Source organism: Mustela nivalis (assembly GCF_964662115.1).
Source record: "Mustela nivalis genome assembly, chromosome: 11".
In the NCBI taxonomy this organism is placed as follows: domain Eukaryota; kingdom Metazoa; phylum Chordata; class Mammalia; order Carnivora; family Mustelidae; genus Mustela; species Mustela nivalis.
The window spans coordinates 89301673-89321786 of NC_139030.1; the positions used below are offsets into that span (position 1 = coordinate 89301673).

At 38.2% G+C, this 20114-nt stretch overlaps 1 protein-coding gene across 1 annotated transcript in view; it reads left to right on the forward strand.

Moving 5' to 3' along the window:
* Positions 1–20114, forward strand: part of BARD1 (BRCA1 associated RING domain 1) — an 82578-nt gene that overhangs the window by 18173 nt on the left and 44291 nt on the right. Inside the window, exon 4 of the mRNA XM_082689109.1 lies at positions 11658–12592. Within this exon, the coding sequence (XP_082545235.1) occupies positions 11658–12592 (935 nt within the window). The remainder of the gene's footprint in view (positions 1–11657; positions 12593–20114) is intronic.

The following is a 20114-nucleotide window of genomic DNA, read 5'->3' on the forward strand; positions in this document are numbered from 1 at the left end:
TCATTGTATTAGACTCTGTTCTTTCAGGATAAAATGTGCTATGGTAATAAAGTTTTACTTACTTCTCAGGTGTAAGTATACACACACAGAGTTCAAAAAATACTTACCTTTTTGAAAATATAATACGTGTTATAAATCCTTTTAAGAACACAAAGAGGAATAGTTGCATTATTCATCTGTATTTTCCTTCTTACTCAGAGGTAGGGGTGGTAGTGTTTATTTTCTAATTAAAAAAGTTCAGTATATGATCTCCCCCCCCCCCCCCATACAAATACCATTGACTAAAGAGAGTTCCTGCATCTTTGGCATGTTGGGGGTGGAGAGGTAGGATTGAACTTTTTTTTTCTTTATTAAGATTTTTTAATTTTTAAGTCACTTGCACACCTAGGGTGGGGCTCAAACTTACAACTCCAGGATCAAGAATAAGAGTCACTTGTTCCACTAGCTGAGCTAGCCAGGTGCCCTGAAACTTTTTATTTAAGTGTACAGCATGAAGAATGTTCATGTCTGTGGGAGAATGGCTTGCATCAGATTCTTAAAGACGTGTGGTGTATTAGAAATGTTGGCCATGCATTGACATTGGGGTGCTACCCTGAGAATTCTTTTGGGATGTTTTGATTTGATTCTTCTCCAGTTGCTGTGTGGTAATATATTAGCTTGCTTGGGGCTGCAGTAACAAACTGGGTGGCTTAAAAAATACAATTTTTTTGGGCGCCTGGGTGGCTCAGTGGGTTAAGCCGCTGCCTTCGGCTCAGGTCATGATCTCAGGGTCCTGGGATCGAGTCCCACATCGGGCTCTCTGCTCAGCAGGGAGCCTGCTTCCCTCTCTCTCTCTCTGCCTGCCTCTCCGACTACTTGTGATTTCTCTCTGTCAAATAAATAAATAAAATCTTTAAAAAAAAAAAAATACAAGTTTATTGTCTCACGGTTGTGGAGTCTAGGGATTTTACACCTAGGTGTTGGTACAGTTGGTGCTTTTAAGGTCTGTGAGGGAAGGGCCTCTCTGCTTGGTTTGTCTTTGTGTCCCCGTGGTGTTCTGCTTGTATTTGTTTGTGCCAAATTTCCTCTTTTTATAAGGATATCAGTCATATTGAATTATTGAGTCCTACCCACTCTACTCATTTTTGCTAATTACATCAGTAATGACTCTGTTTCCAAAAATAAGGTCACGTTGTCAGTTGCTAGGAGTAGGTCTTGGATATATGAATTTGTGAGGAATACAGTTTAAGCTGTGACAAGTAATGTGACATTTTTTTTTAAGTGACATTTTTAATGCTGATCAAAAGGAGATAGGGTAACTCTTGATGGGTAGTGAATTATGGCATAATGGGGTACCGATACGGTACTTTGGAGTGCAGAGAAGAACATGCTTTTCCAGAAATTTTATTGTGGTTAGTGATGTTTAAATTTTTAGTATGGTTTTCATATCTTGCGGACTCGGACTATGAAATGCATCCACATTGCATCATTACTAAAGATATTTAGGAGAATCATTGGGTTTAGAACAAGATTTTGTGTGGTGCCTGAGGCCTTGTAGAATGCTGTCTTTCTCATCTAAAAATAGATGTGGTGGGACGCCTGAGTGGCTCAGTCAGTTAGTGGCTGCCTTCCGCGCGGGTCATGACCCCATGGTCCCGGGATCCCATTCTTCCTCTGCCTCTGCCTGCCGCCTCCCTGCTTGTGCTTGCTCTCTCTGAAAAATAAATAAATAAAATCTTAAAAAAAAAAAAACCCAAAATAGACGTGGAGTTTGGGGAGGGAATTCAGTGATTAATTTTTTGAAAGCCATTTTGTGTTCATTTTCTCATTATAGTGAGTAGCAACTACTTTTGTCCTTACAGACTTTAGCAGTTCTGGCTTCAACATTATTATTATTATTTTTAAGATTTTATTTATTTATTAGAGAGACAGCAAGAGAGGGTCCCCAAGCAGAGGAGGGAGGAGAGGGAGAAGCAGGCTCCCCACTGAGCAGAGAGCAGACGATGTGGGACTGTATCCCAGGACCTGGGATCATGACCTGACCCCAAGGCAGACACTTAACGACTGAGCCATCCAGGGACCCCCAACATTACTTATTTTAAGATGAATTGACATTTCAGTTTGGATAACATATAATCAGAATTTTAGGAGCAGGAAGGTCATCTTGAATCCCTTTTTCTGTGGGTGAGGACATTGAGGACTTAGGTTATGCAGGGAGGTCACACTGGAAGTTTCTTGTTTATCATTTAGCTCAAAGCTTTCGTGAGGAGTCTAGGTGTTCATTATATTTGTGGAATTGGGACAGATTGGCAGTGCTAAGGCTTAATTCCTATCCCGAAGACTAAACTTAATTAAAACAGTTTTAAAACAAACTCTTGGGGTTTGGTTTCAACCATTCGTTCTCTAATGGTAACATCCTCCTTTGTTCCTTTTACAGAAGATGAGAATTCTTATTCTAGAGAATAAGCATATTGAAATAAAAATCTCTGTCCAGATCTGCAAATTACATGGTGCAGAGCCTTGTCTGCTTACCAGTTACCTTGTTATCAGCTTTTCCTCTGAGGGCCTCAAAGCAAACCAGCCTCAAAGGGCATTTGAGTTGGAGAGTGTTGCACTGTCTTTATGGTGCGTTCAGTATTTGCTGTAGTAATTCATGTTAATTTATGTAGCAAGTACTTGTAAAACTAAAGCAGTATAAGGTGTGCTACTAGGTGAATAGGTACAACCAGTTGGGGACAAACAATGGTTTCTCCTCTTTATAATGAGGAAATTGGAAATGGCTCTCATAAAATAAAGGTATTAAAGTCTGGCTTAAAAATAATATGATTCTGTTAAATGGGTGTTGAGGATGATGAATTAAGCGGGATGGTTGGATATCTCCTACATCTCTTTTTTTTTTTAAACCCTGTAGTTCACAATTTACCTTTCAAATGAACCTTGTTCCTTGCATTTACTATAAAATATATAATTACCATAATTAAGGTGGGTAATTAGGAAGAACTTGTCAAATCATGGACATGGTATATGGTATACTGGAGATAAAGAAGCCTGGTTTATAGTAATACTTTTTAAAATCAGCTTCTAAATACTCGAACAGATTTTCCTTGGTTCAGTGTACTTTAAAGAGAGAAGATTGTCGGTCACAAATTTTTCTGACAACCATTTATGGATAATTTTACCTTATTCTTTGTAACATAATCTGTTTTCTACTAATAGAGTTAAATTTAAAAGTTTATATTTTATATTGCATCCCATCATATTAAATCAGACCTTGCAGGTGCTGGTCAGGCTCTGTGAAGAATGTGTCGGTGGTGATGCAGTTAAAAAAAAAAGGAAAAAGCACTTTGATTATGCTTTCATTGCATCACAGTTTCCTTTTCTGTTTCCTGGTTTCCGGAGAGATGCTTGTTTTATTGGAGCGAATTACATAGTGTTTCATATATGCTATGACTTTTTTATAATAGATGAAGATGAACATTTGAATAGTAGTGTTGCTGTTGTTTTTTTTTTTAAATGGAACTGAATACTTCTTAACTTACAAAATAATCATTCTTCAGTGAAGGCGTTAATGTTGCACAGATGGTAGCAAAGTACTTCCCTTTGATTTTTAATAAGGGACTAGTTTGTCAAAGAGATTTCTCAACTTCTGTTGTGAAACCTATAATAGAGAATAATTTGAAAGGCACACAATGTACATCATTATAATCCTTTGATGTAGATTAATGATAGCTAAATCACATTTTCTAATTGCCTCCTTCTTCTGTGGTTTATTATTAAATTTTAAGAAAAAACTTGGCTAAGCTGCTCCTTAGTAACATGTGTATCTCTGTTCCTTGATGTTTTGTAAGGTTGTCTGAGAAATATTTATATTCAGAGAATAGAATTTTTTAAAATGTCATCATTAAGAAATTTACTATGTAGAGGAGGGACCAGCATTTTTCTTCATGGAATGAATATGACAATTTATCGTGCTTCGAAGCATTCACTCATAAAAATTGTTGTTGCTGTTAGTAATATGATTTACGTTCCAGCAGGGGTGGTGGTTTTGCTTTTTACGGTCTTAACTTAGATATGCTGTGTAAAATCCAGGATTTACAATCACATTTGCTGTTGTGGTCCTTGCTTAGTTAGGACAAGAAGCATAATTTCAAAAGCAAGTCATTTCTGATATAATCTCAAATCTAGAGGAAAGGTCAACATGAAATCTTCCTGAGTGTATGCATTGTTACTAGATGATTAGTCAATTATTGTGTACATATAAATTACACGAACATATGCTCTTCTCATTCACTTCTAAGGGCCAGGTACACCCGACTATGAAATTGTTTTTTTAAATTTTAGATTTTAGATTTTTTTTTAGTCAGTTGAGTGTGTTGCTGCTACTTAGCAGCCTTAATTTTCCTTTAAGTGCCTTATTCTACATTTTGTAAATTTTGTAAGTATTAAAGACCTCAGCATTTGACTTGTGTTTAATTGAAAATGTCATCATCTATCTTTAAAATAAATTTTAGAACATCAAATTTAAGTTTTTACAGACTACCAGAGGATTAACCTTTCAGTCTTTCTAATCCTGAGTCTTAAAAAAGCAATCCTGGTAACATTTCATGTTGACCTTTCTTCTAGATTCGAGATTATATATCACAAATGACTTGTTTTTTGAAATATGTGGGTCACCGCAGAGAAAAGACCTTGTTAGAAATTAGACACAAAGTCTCTGTGCGAATGGATACCTCATTCTGATTATTTTTATTTTCAAGATCCTGACCTGATAACACTTTGTGGATCAGCTGATTTTCAGCTGGGACATAAGAAGGGTGTCCCAGAGTCTGACCTTACTCAGATACACGCTCCTGCTTCCAGCTGGGTTTGTTGGCTCCCTGTCTAGCTACTTGTAATGCTTCCATCTGTCCCAGGAGGAAGAGATGGCTTCTTTGGAGTAGAATGGAGTTTGACTGAATTTCTTTGCTAGGCAGAGTAGAAGGTCTATGAAATTTCTACAGAGTTAAATATCAATTATTTGTTTTTTTATAATCCACTGTTTAAAAATTTTTTCTTGCCTGTTTTAATTACTGTCTTTGCTTGGCAAATCTACTTATAAAGATTGGTGTTTTATACTCAAGAAATAATGAGGTGGAAGAGGAATAGAAGAATCAATTTTGAACTTGAGAGATTTGAGAGATTGTAGTTTACTAATCCTCTGGTGTATTAATAATTTTAAACTGATAAAATAAGTGTTTTGTGTGAATAAAAGACACAAAAGGAATGAAAAAATAATATTTCATAATGTCCTTTTTCCTTGTTGAGATTTTAAGACATGAGGATGTTGAGAAAAAATGTGTTCCCAGAAACAAATAAGAAAAATGAAACTAAAATTATGTTTTATCTCTTAAATATTAAAACTTTTCAGGAATAAGCATACTTGACAATTTTATATAACACCTTTGTAGCATCAGACACATTTATTTCCTACACAGCAGATGTTACCAGTTCTTAGGAGTAAGATGGCATTCGTTTTCTTCTTAAAGAAACTTAGTTTTAGAACTAAGTTCATTAAAACTTTGCTTTAGATTCTGTAATGGAAGTGAAGGCTTATAAAGGGTTTCTTCATCTTGAATGAAGAGTGACTTCTCAGGAGAAAAACATAATCCGATAGCTTCCTTTTTCTTTTCAGTCGGACGAATGAAACATATTCTAAGTATTCTAGTTGGTCAAAGGAGATTAAGTCTGTGTTAATTTGGAGAATGAGTTATCAGGCAGTAGGAACTTATTTGTCAGGCCTTGTTACTCCTGAAAAGTGGTGGTTTTCGAGTTTCACCTGCTGTTCCTGGGCTCGCTCTTTGACTGAAAGAGCCTCTTGGTAACCCAGTTCGTGTAGGAGAGGAGCGCTGGATTGGGAGGCCGACCTCCCTCTTTCTTTTTAACTTTAATTTCTCATCTTTACGTGAGAGAATTGAATGTATGATTCTCAAGTTTTCTTCTTCTAGGCCTTAAAAATCTAACCTTTCATATAAATACTTGTGAGGGTTTAAGAACAGATATCGGATAATTTATTCATCAGTATTTTTTGAGCACCGTTGATCGTGCTCACCACTCTGCAGGGCAGACCTGGTTTGGTTTTACCTGTCCGTGTGCAGTGGGAGGAGAGAATGTTTAGGGAATGCTTTTTAAAGAGAAATGAATGGGCTTAAAGGCAAAAACAAAATAAGACAGCTTGAAAGGGGAATCCCTGACAGAATCAGAAAGTAGATCACCATACAGCTCACTCACCGACTGTTTCGTAAGCATTGTTAATGGGCAAGATTGGTAGGTCTAAACAAATACAATCCATATAGAGATTATAATATACATAGTCTGAAGAAAAGCTCACTTTGCCTGTATGTTTCCTCTGTTTCATTCTGATGTCGTTTGTGTAGGTTTTCTACACATTTAGCCATTCTGTGACACTGACTGGGTCTCCTACAATTTCTTTGACTCAATTCTGACACTGCCTGCCTGCAGATAAATGTCAGAGCTCCAGGTTAAGAGCTCAATCCCCGGGGCGCCTGGGTGGCTCAGTGGGTTAAACCCCTGCCTTCGGCTCAGGTCATGATCTCAGGGTCCTGGGATCGAGCCCCGCATCGGGTTCTATGTTCAGCAGGGAGCCTGCTTCCTTCTCTCACTCTGCCTGCTTCTCTGCCTACTTGGGATCTCTATCTGTCAAATAAATAAATAAAATCTTTGGTGGGGGGAAGACACAGTGAGGTTTTTTAAAAAAAAAAAAAAAAAAAGAGCTCAGTCCCACAAGACTCCCCTCCCCACCCCCCACCCCACTTCAGATGCTGACTCTGTATTGGAGGTTCCCATGACATCCTTGGGTTTGATTGATTTGCTAGAGTGGCTCACTCAAGAAAATGTTTTACTTATTAGATTACTGTTCATTATAAATGGAGATAACTCAGGAGCAGCCAGATAGAAGAGATTTCATGTAGGTCAAGGAGTGTGCGAAGGGGTGTGGAGTTTATATGCCCTCTCTGGGTGTGCCACTTGCTAAGCACCTCCATGTGTTCACCAGTGTGGAAGTTCTCCAAACCCTTCCTTTTGGGTTTTTCATAGGCACAATTGATTAAACCCATGGCTCTTGGTGATTGATTGAACATGTAGCTCTTCTCCCTTCTTGGAGGTTGAGGGTGAAACTGCAAGTTGTCACCCGGATCTTGATTGGTTTCCTGGGCACCCAGCCCCCATCCTTAGAGGGACTCCAGAAGTCATCTCCTTAACGGGAGTTTAGGTGCAGTTGAAAAAACTGTGATGCATAAGAGAAGACACCCATTTCCTCTTTATTACTCTGGAACTACTCTAGGCCCTGGAAATGTGACTAAATACTTAAAACAAAAGATACCCGTATGGATTCTCTAGGAAATTACTAGGGTTTTTGAACCTCTGTACTGGGAGCCATAGATGAAGACCAAATATACTTTCATTACAATATCCACATATAGGGTATACTTGGTGAAAAGTTTTAATGTTTATTTAGTAAAAATAGCTATGGCTTCAAATCCCAGCTCTTTCAGGAACCAAGTTTATAACCTTAAACAAGTTTTGTTTTCTGTTTGTTTAATTTAGATAAGAAATAAAAGAGAGCATTCTTTTTTACAACCGATTAAGCTATATTAAAGTGTATATAAAATAGTGTGAAAGTCCTCCTCTACCCTTTTTCCTCAGCTGAAAAGTAGAAAATCCCTTTCTTGTACTGTTTTCATTGTTTAACTTTCTCCTTTTACTTTTATGAATTTATGAAAATATTTGGACATAAATGCAGTAGAACTTTTAGAACACAAATGGGATTGTGCTATGTAGAAAAGTGTCTTGTAGATCTTTGGGTTGTCCATTGACAAATACAGTGACCACATAAGATTTTGTAGTCTAAATGCTCCATAGCTAACTGATTGCTGACTGATGAACACTGACTTTTCCCCCTAATTTATGCTGTTCAAACACTGCTGCAGTTAACATTCTTACACATTTATGTTTGCAGGTACATGTGTGGATATTTTCAAAATTTGGTAAGAAAGATGACTAGAAGTGAAATTGCTTTGTGAAAGGGTATATACATTTAAAATTTGCAAGTATCTTACTGTATTGCCTTGGAAATTCCTGGATTTGATTTGCTCATGTTTTATTTAGCAATTTTTCATCTTTGATCATAATTGGCAAAGGCCTCATCATGGATTCCTGCACATACAGTTGGTTGCAATATAGGAAATGAACTCTCACCTTGGGGAATTGACTTTGCACAATAAGCAGAAATAGGCCTGCTTTTTTTCCCCACTACCACATCCCTCAGGACTGCTGCGAACACAGCCCTGAAAAGTGGCCTGCGTAAAGAGCAGCCAGGACCTTGTCTTCTTGCCATGCCCTGCAGTAACATACAGGTTTCTCAGGGTCCCTGGCAGCTTGTGTCCCCCACATCAGTGCTTGTGTGTGCCTTCAGTGGTGTAAGCCAGAAACACGTGAATCATCTTATCATCTTTGTCACTGCCACTGTCTTATACTCACTTCATCACCAAATTCTGTAAATTTTATCTCCTGAATACTTTTCATGAAGAGTTGGTTTTTTCTTTTTTATTCCCTTTTTACCACCTTCCCAGTCTGTTATCTTCTACTTATACTCCTACTTTGGCCTCTTACCCATTGCCTTCTTCCAATCTGTTTTCTCTCCAGTCAAGGCTGATCTTGTTAAACACAGATGTAGTCATGCCATCTAACTTACATAAAACATTTTATTGGTTTGAGAAACAGCAAGGAAATCCAGTGGCTTGAATGGAGTAGGGAGAGAACAGGAAATGGAATCAGGAAGGTAGTGGAAGATCAGGTTGTTTCTGACCTGTTAGACGGCTACTAACATTTCGGCTTTTATTCAGAGTCAAGTGGAAGTCTGGAAGGTTTTAGTGACATGATTTGACCAATTATAAAAGGATCACTGACTGCTGTGTTAAGAATACACTTACAGGGGAGAAAGTAAGTACATAATCAGGGAGATGATTTAGGAGGTTATTATAATAATCTAGTGCAAATTGATGGTGTCTTATACCATGTTAGCAGGAATGGAGGCAGTAAGTGAATTTGGATTTATTTTGTCCGATTTTGGATGTAATTTGCAGGTAGAACTATAGAACTTGCATTTTGCATATAGGTTATGAAAGAGACAGAGGTAAGTTTGATTCTAAAGTGTTTGTCCTGATTGATGATGTGTCATTTCCTGAGATGGGGACAATTGTAGGAGGAGCAGGTTTGGGAGGACGGAGATCAGGAACTCATTTTGGTCATGTTCAATGTGAGATGCTTACTAGGAGTCGACTTGCTTGTAAGAGCTGTTTAGTAGTCAGTTGAATATCAGTCTGGAGGTCATGGGAGAGGTCTGGGCTCTATGTACCCATTTGAAGTTGTTCTTGTATCTATCGATAGATAGATGTAAGGTTACCAAGGGAGTGACTGCAGGTGGAGCAGTCCCAAGCCTTCCCACTTCAGAGCTGATGGAAGGAGGAACACCAGCAGTAAAACTTGAGGCTGACTCCACAGAACGCTTTTGCTTACCTCTTGGACTCCATTTTCTCCTTCTCCATACTCCAGCCACAGTGGCTTTCTGTCCATTGAATGTGCTAAATCATTTCCAACTTAGGACCTTGGTACTTGCTCTTCCTTGTACTTGGGAACCACTTTCCTAGATCCTTATGTGGTTGTTTCCCTTTGTCATTTGTTGTGAGGTCTCATCTCGAAAGAGAGCTTTGCAGAGAGGCCTTCCTTGATGACCTTAGCTAACACAGCTAGGTGTTTGTACAAGAATACTCACCCACAAATGTGGCACCTGGTCTACTTAGAGCAGTGATTCTTTTCTTTCTTAAGCTCTACTGAATCTTTGTGTTTTAATATCTGGTTATTAACAAAGAGTTAAAAGAATTCTTAATAGTATACACATTATAACTATTGCTTGGTGAATTTTCACAGGCTGAACTTACCCAGAAAAAAATCAACAATATTCTGGAAGTCCCTCTTGCCCCTTTTGAGTCACTAACTCCTTTCCCCAGGGGAGTTATTGAATAATTACTAATGTTATTGGATAATCACTATTATGACTTAACATATCAGATCCATTTTAGCTGTTTTTATGTATTCTTTTGTATCTGGCTTCTTTTGCTCAAGAATATATTTGAATATGTAGTTGTAGTTCATTCATTCTCATTCTGGTTTACAAAGCTTGAGGTTATATTAGGTGGACCTAAAGAGTTGTGACCATTGTCTTTAATCCCCCAGATTGATTTTGTGTGAAGTCAGTTGAAGTTCAATCATGTGAGTCCTCCGGTTTTGTTGTTCTTCAGCATGGATTTGGCTATTCCAGGTCTTTTGCTTTCCATATTATAGCTCCTTTGCTTTCTCATGTAAGTTTTAGAATCAGCTTGTCTGTTTTTACAAAACAAAGCCTGGAGTTTTCATTGGATTACATTACAGTCTGTAGATCTCTTGGTGAGAATTGACATCTTGGCAATTTTGAGTCTTCTGTTCATGAACCGTGTTTTATAATTTTCATAACTTGTACATACTTGATTAAATTTACTTTAAGTACTTTGTTTTTTTTTGCACTTTTATAAATACTACCAATTTAAAGAAATTTTCATTCTGCATTTGTTCATTGTTCTATAGAAATATAGTTGAAGTTGAACTTGGTATATTGACTTTGTATTCTGTGACCTTGGTAAGTTAAAGTTACTTGTTAGTTTTATTAAATTAAAAAAAAATTTCTTTGGGATATTCTATATAGTGATGCAAGTCAATTGTAAATATGAACAGTTTTATATCTTCCTGTATAATCTCTGTGCCTTCTGTATCTTTTTAAAAATATTTTTATTAATTTTTATATCTTTTTCTTACTTTGGTGTGCTATCTAGACCTTTCTCTATGTTGCTGAATAGAAGTGGTGAGAACACACATCTATGCCTTGTTCTTGATAGTAGGAACAAAATGGTAATTGTGGTCCTTTGCTATTAAGGGGGATAGTAGCTCTGTGTATTTTTGTAGATATCCTTCATCAGGTTGAAGATTTCCTTTCTATCCCTAACTTGGTGATTTTTTAAAATCATAAATGGTTATTGGATTTTGTCTCCTCCCCCATTTCTGTTGACAAAATCATATGATTTTCCTTTAGTTTAGCCATGTAGTGAATTATTGATTTTTGTAGTGAATTACTGATTATTGTAGTGTGTTCATTGTTTTCCAGAAGTCTTTTTAAAAAATTAAGCATCAACAAGTCTTACATTTTTTTGACTACTGCTTATTAAATCCCACATTGGCCTGCTTGTCCATCCAATATATCTTTTTTCCATGGTTCTTACTACTGTCAGCATGCTGTATGTTCTACTTATTTATTTGCATATTCTGCCCATCCCCAGTGGAATTTAAGATCCATGTTTTGTTCTCTGTTGTATCACCAGTCCTTAGAATGTTGTCTGGAATTAAAGTAGGACTCTGTAAATATTTGTTCAGTAAGTGAATATCTGCTCTTGAGGAACTTACTGTCTAGGAAGGGAGAAAGAGGTACGGAAATGTGATACAACTTAGGAGAACTAAATAAACAATTCTTTTGGAGCTCAAGATGGGGGAGATTAAGTTCACGTAACAGATTTCTTTTCTTTTTTTTCTATCAGATTTGGAAGAAGACACATCTAGGGGAAATTTATTTAATGATGCAGAAAATAAGAAGAATTCAATAAAAATGTGGTTCAGTCCTCGAAGTAAGAAGGTGCGATACGTTGTGAGTAAAGTTTCAGTGCAAACCCAGCCTCAGGTGATAAATGATGAGGGCGCTCGGCAGGCCTCCATGTACGAATTTGTTTCTGCAAGTCCCCCAACAAGTGTTTGTGAGAGGGCTAAAAAGGCTTCTACAAGATCTAGAAAAAAACAAAAAAAGAAAACTTTAGCTGAAATCAACCAAGAATGGAACTTAGAGACAGAGAGAGAAGATGGTGAACTTGACTCCAAAGAGGAGTTGAAGGAGAAGCTGGTGTCTTTCTGCAGCCAGCCATCCGTCATCGCTAGTCCTCGGACAAATGGTGAGATAGACTTACTTGCCAGTGGCTCTGTTGCGGAATCACAGGGTTGTGGCAGCTTCACTGAAGTCTCTTTACCGTTGGCTGAGCACATAGACTCTCCAGAAGCGGAGGGCAGGAGTGAAGATGTGACTCCCGAGAAGAAGCTCTGTGAGAATCCTCGTGCGTCAGGTCCCAGTGGGCGACGTGGCCGTCGCAGCGGACCGTCCAGTCCCGTCCCTAAGCGATGCAGGAGCAGCATTCCTGGCACCAGCAGACAGCGCATAGTGCTTGCAGACAACAAACCGTTGCCTGGCTGCTCCTTACCACCCTCGAGCAAACTCAAAGCTGGTGACACTCTGAGGAGGAAAAACAGTAATGCATCAGATGAGTCCACGAGCCTCTCCCCAGGTACACCACCGTCCGCACTGAACAGCCCAAGTTACAGACGGATGATGTCCAGCCCCTCAGCCGCGAAGCTGTCACCCACTAGCCTTCTGGCTGTGAAAAGAAATCATAGAGGAGAGACTCTGCTTCATATTGCTTCAATTAAGGTAGGATGCTTACCCTGAAATACAGTTTGGGGGTGAGACCAGCCATAAAGCAATTTCTGCAGGGCTTAGAGACAATAACGTAAGATGACTAGGATAATTAGCCTACCACATGTGATGCTTTGAACCAGAGAAGAAAATTCGCAGGGACTGCATCCCCACCTCAGAGCAGTGGCCCCTGGGCCCGAGGAGCATGATCTTGTAGGAGAAAATGAATATTTCAGTATTTCAGCTTCTGCTTTGCCAAGGGCTTTCATTTGTCTATTCCTTAATGGTTTTGTTGAGTTTTCACCACGTTCTCCTGCTTGCTTCATGAATATAGACAATTGCAGGTTATTGCTGGCTGTATATCTTTACCTAGCCAGAGAGCTAGGGACTGTGTGGGAGGCCACAGACTTGGCGTGTGGCGCATGCTTGTAGTGGGCACTGCCCGGATTTGCAGGGTTGAAAGATGTGGTCTGTACATTTTTCCAATGACTCGGACATTTGACTCTCAGAAATGGCCCCGTGGTTGACCATGAGGGACTTTGTCTGTATCCCACAGCCTGCCCTTTCTTTTACGAGCCTGCTCATTACAGTTACCTCTCTTTATTTACTGCCTTAACACTGGTAATGTGAATTTTTGGGAACGTAGCCCATTTGTCAGGCATGAGATATACTTGCAAGGGTTCATCTTTGCAACCGACTCAAGAACTGTACATATGGGCAGCTGTTAGCACCATAGCTTCGTAGACTTTGTGATCTCATGCAAGTGTTACCAAAATAAAATATGAGAGCTTAGGACTGAGTTTGGATAGCTTTTATGATCTGTTAGTAAATTCACAGGAAATCCTTGGGTCTTATGCATGGATAGAGAACTTCGGGAGACTGGAGGCCATTGGAGATCCCCACACAGACAGCTGGTAGGCAGCATGAAACATCAGGGAAGAACGTGGAGAAGACATTGAGTCCAGGCCTTTCTATGTTTTTGTATGGAGAAAGGGAAAATCACAAAAAGGAGTTTCCCCAATGGTTAAGAGTTTTATTTTTTTATTTTATTTTAGTTTTTTAAAGAGTTTACTTATTGATTTGTGGGAGACAAAAATAGTGAAGAGACAGTAGGAGCAGGGAGAAGAGGGAGATAGTGAGAGACAGTAGGAGCAGGGAGAAGAGGGAGAAGCAGGCTCCCCACTGAGCAGGAGCCGGATGTGGGGACTCTCCATCCTAGGATCCTGGGATCATGACCTGAGCTGAAGGCAGACACTTAATGGACTGAGCCACCCTGGCACCCCTAGGGTTTTATTTTTATTTGTTTATTTGTCCTTGCTTTATATTCTAATAAATGGTGAATAAAGAATATTCTATATCTGATACCAGGGAGGAGGAAAACAGCTAGTTTCTACGTACATGTCCTTTGAACAACTTGAATTTTCAGTTTGTCCCAGTTACACTTTAGTTTATTTTTTGCAAAGCATTAATTTAAAAAATCAGACTATATTTTTTGTCCTGCTTGTTTTATATTTAATATATATGCCCATAAGCTATTGTAATCTTAACTTTTTAATGCTATAAACGCTTCATTAGACATCAGTAGCTAGAATAATAATAATTGTTTCATTTTTCTGACTAATGCATAAGAATGTAGACTGCTTTAGTTTCTACATTTTGCTTTCTGGTAATTATTTTCAGACCACCAGGCAAGCTTCCGTTTTCATTGGTAGAGAATTTTTCTTTTAACCATAATATTAATATATCTTTAATAATGAAGATCTCTAGGAGCTAGACCATGGTTTGACAGACTCTTTCTTAAAGGGGCAGAGTGAACATTTTCAGCTTCATGGGACATACGGGCTCTACAGTTATTCCTCTCTGCCCTGTCTGTCCGTAGTTCAGAAGCAGCCATAGACAATATGTATGTAAACCAATAAAATTTGACGTGTAAAATCGTGTGTCTGGCCTATTGGCCATAGTTTTCCTACCCTAGGCCTCAGCAATGGAAAAAAGACACAGAATTTTAAGACCGGGGGAAAAAAAGATGCTATCTTGTAAATTTTCTCCGTTGAAGGATTATTTATCTAGGAAGAGTATTGCCCGTGTTAAAATTACCCATTTGATTCTCTTGAATTTTAGCAAATACTGTTATTGTCATTCGTTGGCAGATTCTGATACAGTACTTTTAAGAAAAGCTAACGGACTTCTGTTGTTTTTAAGTTACTATTTAACAAAGATGCACTCTCTTAAAAATTTGTTAATGAGTTGAATGAAAACCCCCCACTCAGGTTGATTTTTTTTTTTTTAATTTTATTTATTTATTTATTTGACAGACATCACAAGCAGGCAGAGAGGCAGGCAGAGAGAGAGAGGAGGAAGCAGACTTCTGCTGAGCAGAGAGCCCGATGTGGGACTCGATCCCAGGACCCTGGGATCATGACCTGAGCCTAAGGCAGAGGCTTTAACCCACTGAGCCACCCAGGTGCCCCCAGGTTGATTTTGATAGAACAAATACTTGGGAAAAATTCCAGTGGATTTATCAGGATATTTATCTTTTTATAAATAGTATTCATTTCACTTTCTGCCCTAGTTTCTCACTTGCAGGCAAGAATGAATGATCTGTGTGTCCTAGAAAACCACATACTGTGAGTCTGCTATCTCGATTCATGTTTTGTGGCCACCTACTTTAGGAAAAGATTTGAGGGGGCCCTGAAGTTCAGATAGTAAAAATGGAACAAGGAGCAGGGGAAGAGGAAAGATTTACTGTGGCTGAATGGAATGTAGATCTGATGACCTTTCAGGCAGCCCAGCCAGATCAGGGGCAGTACCAGTTTTTGCTGTCAGAGGTAGATTTTTGTTGTTGATGTTCTTCCCCAGAGTGTCTCGGTAGACTAGCCATTTCCATTGTTCCAGTCAGCTTCTACGAGTGCACTTGCTTGGTGCGTGTACTGAGGGTAGAGGACCCGTCCCCCCAGCAGTTATATTAGGCTAGTTGTCCAAGCTAGTTAGCTTCTCCTCTGCAGGTATAGCTTTGCAGAATCATTTCCTATCTTGCCAACATCATTGATAAAAGTTCTTCAGTACCTTGCCACGCACCTGTCTCTTGGCATCTTTCTTGGGTATAACCTTTCCACAGCTACTACCTTAGTGGAAGTTACTTATCTTTCTTGCCCTGACCTCATGTTTCCTGTTGCTGTCATAGCAAGTCACTACACATTTAGTGACTTAAAACAAAGCAAATTAATTTTTCTTTCTTCTTGTTCTTGTTCTTTCTTCTTTCTTCTCCTTTCTTCACCCTTCTTCTTCTTCTTCCTTCTTCAACAGTTCTGTAGATTAGAAGGCCAGTATGGGTCTCACTGGACTAAAATCAGTTTGTCAACTGTGTTACATGCTAGAGGCTCTAAGAGAGAACCTGTTCTCTTGCTTATTTGGGATGTTGCACAGAACTGGATCGATCCTTGTGGTTGGAGGACTGAAATCCTGTTTCTTGCTGACTTTCTGCTGAGGGCCATTCTCTCTCTCTCACTTTCTCTCTCTTTTTTAAAAGTAATCTCTACACCCAATATGGGGCCTTAACCTCACAACCCCGAGATCCAAGAGTCTGCATGCTCCACTGACTGAGCCAACCAGGTGCCTCCATTCTCTTGTTCTTTAGTTTGTGTCCCCTCCTTCTCCTGTCTTCAAAGCTTGCAACAGCAGATGCTTCTAAACAACTCCTAAAGTTAGACTGGGGTGACCCGGACAGTGCAGCAGAATCTCCCCATCGAAGCTCATTACCCTAAAATATAGTAGAAACTGTAGCACATGGCAAAGTCCCTTTTGTATAACATATTCAAGTTCTGGGGGTTGGGACACAGACAGTTTTGCGGGGGTACGGGGGGTGATTATTCTAACCATCACCACTGAAGTAGCTTCCTAATTTCTTGTCCTGCTTTCCTGTACACTTCCTGTATTCAGATCCCTATATGGAAGCCAGAATAAATTTTGACCTAAATTTTGATCCAAGTCAAAATTTGTCATTCTCTGTTCCTCTACCGTAACTTCCTGGCCCACTGAAAATCACATCCACAGTCCTTCCCATGGCCTACACAGCCCAGCGCATTCATCCTCCTCCAGGCTTCTGCTCAAATGTCAGAGAGACTTCCTAGCTTGCCTAAAGTAGCAGCCCTGCTTGTTTTATATTTCTTCCTGTTATTTCCCAACATGATTATAGATCTCTTAGTCTCCTGCCTTTCTCTTTAGAATGAGAGCAAGAATTCTGTTTGTTCACTGTTCTATCTTCAAGATCTAGAACATTGCCTGGAACATTACAGGTGAATTTGATGAATAAGTGAGCAAATTTTCTATGTCGTCATGATCTGAAGCCCATTCCATTCTCTTGTCACACTGAACTTTAGTTTTATGAATTGTTCAGGTACGTTCATTAATGCTATTAATGTTCTTTTCTCTGACTCTTAAATTCTTTCCTTTACATGCTTCCTTTTTCCTTCCTGGCTCTTTGTACACAACCTTCAAAATCCAGTTTACATCCTACCTTTTTTAATAAGTCTCAGAATTCCCAGAATTCGTTTCTTCTCTATGGTGACATTATTTTGTTTGCATTTATATTCATTTAGCTTTATGCTTATGGCATGACTCAAATAGTGTGGTTACCTAGAGCATATTCTCATTTAAAATTTAACTTCAAAATACGAGTAATAACCGCATGTTTTAAAAATAAGAATAAAAGTATTTGTAGTAGAAAACTTCACTTCCATTTTGGCCCCTAGACACCCTATTACTGGCAAGCTCTTTTTCCTCCTTACCTTTCTTAAACTTGTGTGTCCTTTGTGAATTTCTTTATGTAAATATAAACGAATGCTTTCATATTAGGACAGAGGTTTCTGTATATTTTCATAGTTGCATTGCTTTTTATCAATTTTTTCTATGTTATTTTTAACTAGTCCCTTACTGATAGATGCCCATTTGTTTCTATTCTTCTGCTTTTATGAACAGTGCTGTGGTAAGCAATCTTTGTTTCATATGTGAGGGGGTGTATCTTTAGGATAAATTCCTGGAAGTGGACTTCTGGGCTAATGGAAGGCATCTATTACCTTATTTATCTTGATAACCTCTGTACTTGGCAACAGAAGGGTCTTAGTAAATATTCAGTCTGCCTAAATTCAGGCTACCTGAACGTAGACAGCTACTCTGTTGCTGGCAGATTCTGTTTGTATGATTACTTCTCAAATCCTTTTTCCCTTAGAATCATGGATTTACAGATGAGCCATCTAATTTTTGGACATTCAGCACTGTTTGGATGCCAACCCCACAGAGGATTATTCTTGAATTCCTTATTTATACTTTCATTTTATTACACTGTGGAATTTCAAGCAGAATATTCATTAATAGGATGTCTGGGATGTTGTGCACATTCTCATTTAACCAGAACATAAGTCGAGATCCAGTCAGTTCTCTTTATTGCCTGTGTTTCTAGGTGTATTTGAATGTAAATGTCACCTATAGTTAAAATGCTACTGAGAACATTATGTCATAAATGTGAGATTTTATGAGAAAGTGTTCCACCTAAGTAGAAACTACAGTAAACACTCGTTATTTATTCTTCTGATTCCATTTTTAAAAACTTAGTATTTGGTATTTCTTTAGACAGAGAGAAAATTTTGATTTGTTATTTTATTCTGTCACCTTTCCTTAAAGATTTGTAGTTGCTGGAGTAAACATCCTCAGATTTCTAGCAGATTCTTAAAATGGTAATGATTACTCATAATTCATGCCACAGCATTGAATCTATCATGGAATTGAAAAAAGTCTTGACCTTGACATGTCATGATACACTTTTGATGCAGACATAATGAATCATATTTTGAAGGCAACTTACAAGGCATGATACACTTAACAAAGGTGATGGGAATCTCCTGGGTAGAGAGAACATCCCTTGTGAGGAGTCTCCTTTAGGATTTGCCTTTGTAATTCATTGAATTTTAAGGCATTCATGTTGTGTATAAAGTCATGTTACTACATGTCCTTCATGCTACCTTCCTGAGAAAGTAGTAAAGGACTCACGCTAACTCGCAGCATATTTTCAAGATTTTAATTTCTAGAACATCTTTTAGATTCAGTATCCATTTCTCCCTCTGTCATTTACCACTTTTATAATACTGAACCTCCTTAATATCGGGAACTTAACCATCATGGACTAGGTTGTCAGAATCATCTGTGAAACTATTTTATTCAGTAAAGTCTGAGAAGCCAGGGAAGTGTTTAATATATTTTAGAGCTTCATTCTACATGACTAAAAACAATTTTTTAACAATATCTAGAAGTTTTAGGTAGCTGATTAGTTCATTTATGTGGAAAAGCTTAACCATTTGGGGTAAGTTGTCATTATTATAATGTCGGGTACCATTTTTATCAAAATATTCTTAATTGTATTTTAGAAGAACTGGTCTTTATAATTAGGAAAATAGTGTGTGTGTGTCAGTGTGTGTATGTGTTTGGAAAGTTAATTTATACTGCTGTAACATATATGGATGTGTGAAGGATCTTTTTGAACAAAAGTTTAGCAATAAGAAAATTGATTGTGGTACACATCTCCCTTTATTTTCAGCCTCTTAGGTATTTCTTGAAAATACCAAATCCATTTAAAATTTCTTACAAGCATTAGGAAAAACTCCTTAGATGATTTTTTTTTTCTTGCTGTGGTTTAAGAAAATCTCAATAATCCTTTTAAGTTATGGGGAGTCTAAAAGTGAGTACTTATTATTCAGAAAATATTCTGTTAGCAAAGACAGTAATTTAAAGAAATCAGAAGCAGAAGTTAATTTATTTTCCAGAAACTTCATACTGGTTCAAGCTTAATCATTTGGTGTGGACTCTATCTATAATTTTCATAATTTTATTTATGTGCATGACCGTAAATTTACATAAAGTAGAACAATGAAATTATGACAGACTTTTAAGTACTAGGGAGGAGAAAGCAGGGTGGGTATAAATAACAAGCAGTTTGCATGCTGGGTATGTGTTTCAGGGAAGTCTAGGGTTGGTTTGTTAACAGAAGACACTTTGATAGTATGACAAGGTGACATAAAAGAAAAAAAGGCACTGTCTAGCAACCTGACAAGAGTCTTTAGATTGTCACTATTTCTGTGTGACTGTTTCCCCGTGATTCTTCATCCCATAGTTGTGTTTATATTATTTTATGGACTTCTTTAGGTTAATAGGTTTTCGTGACTACTGTGTAGAGTTAGAATGAGGAAATCTTTTAAAGAGCTTATTGTGTTGTGTGTGTGTGCGTGTGTGTGTGTGTGTGTGTGTGTGTGTGGCGATGGATACGTTCATCTGATGGTTGGAAATGTATGAATGTATGCGGTTCTGGCAGTTCCTCTGCCTCTACATTCATGGAATTGTTTCACTTGATCTTAGCCAAAAGGCCGAGAAACGATTCATGGGATTGTTTAAAAAAATTCAAGGGGCTCCTGGGTGGCTTGTCATTAAGCGTCTGCCTTTGTCTCAGGTCATGATCCTGGGGTTCCGGGATCAAGCCCCGCATTGGGCT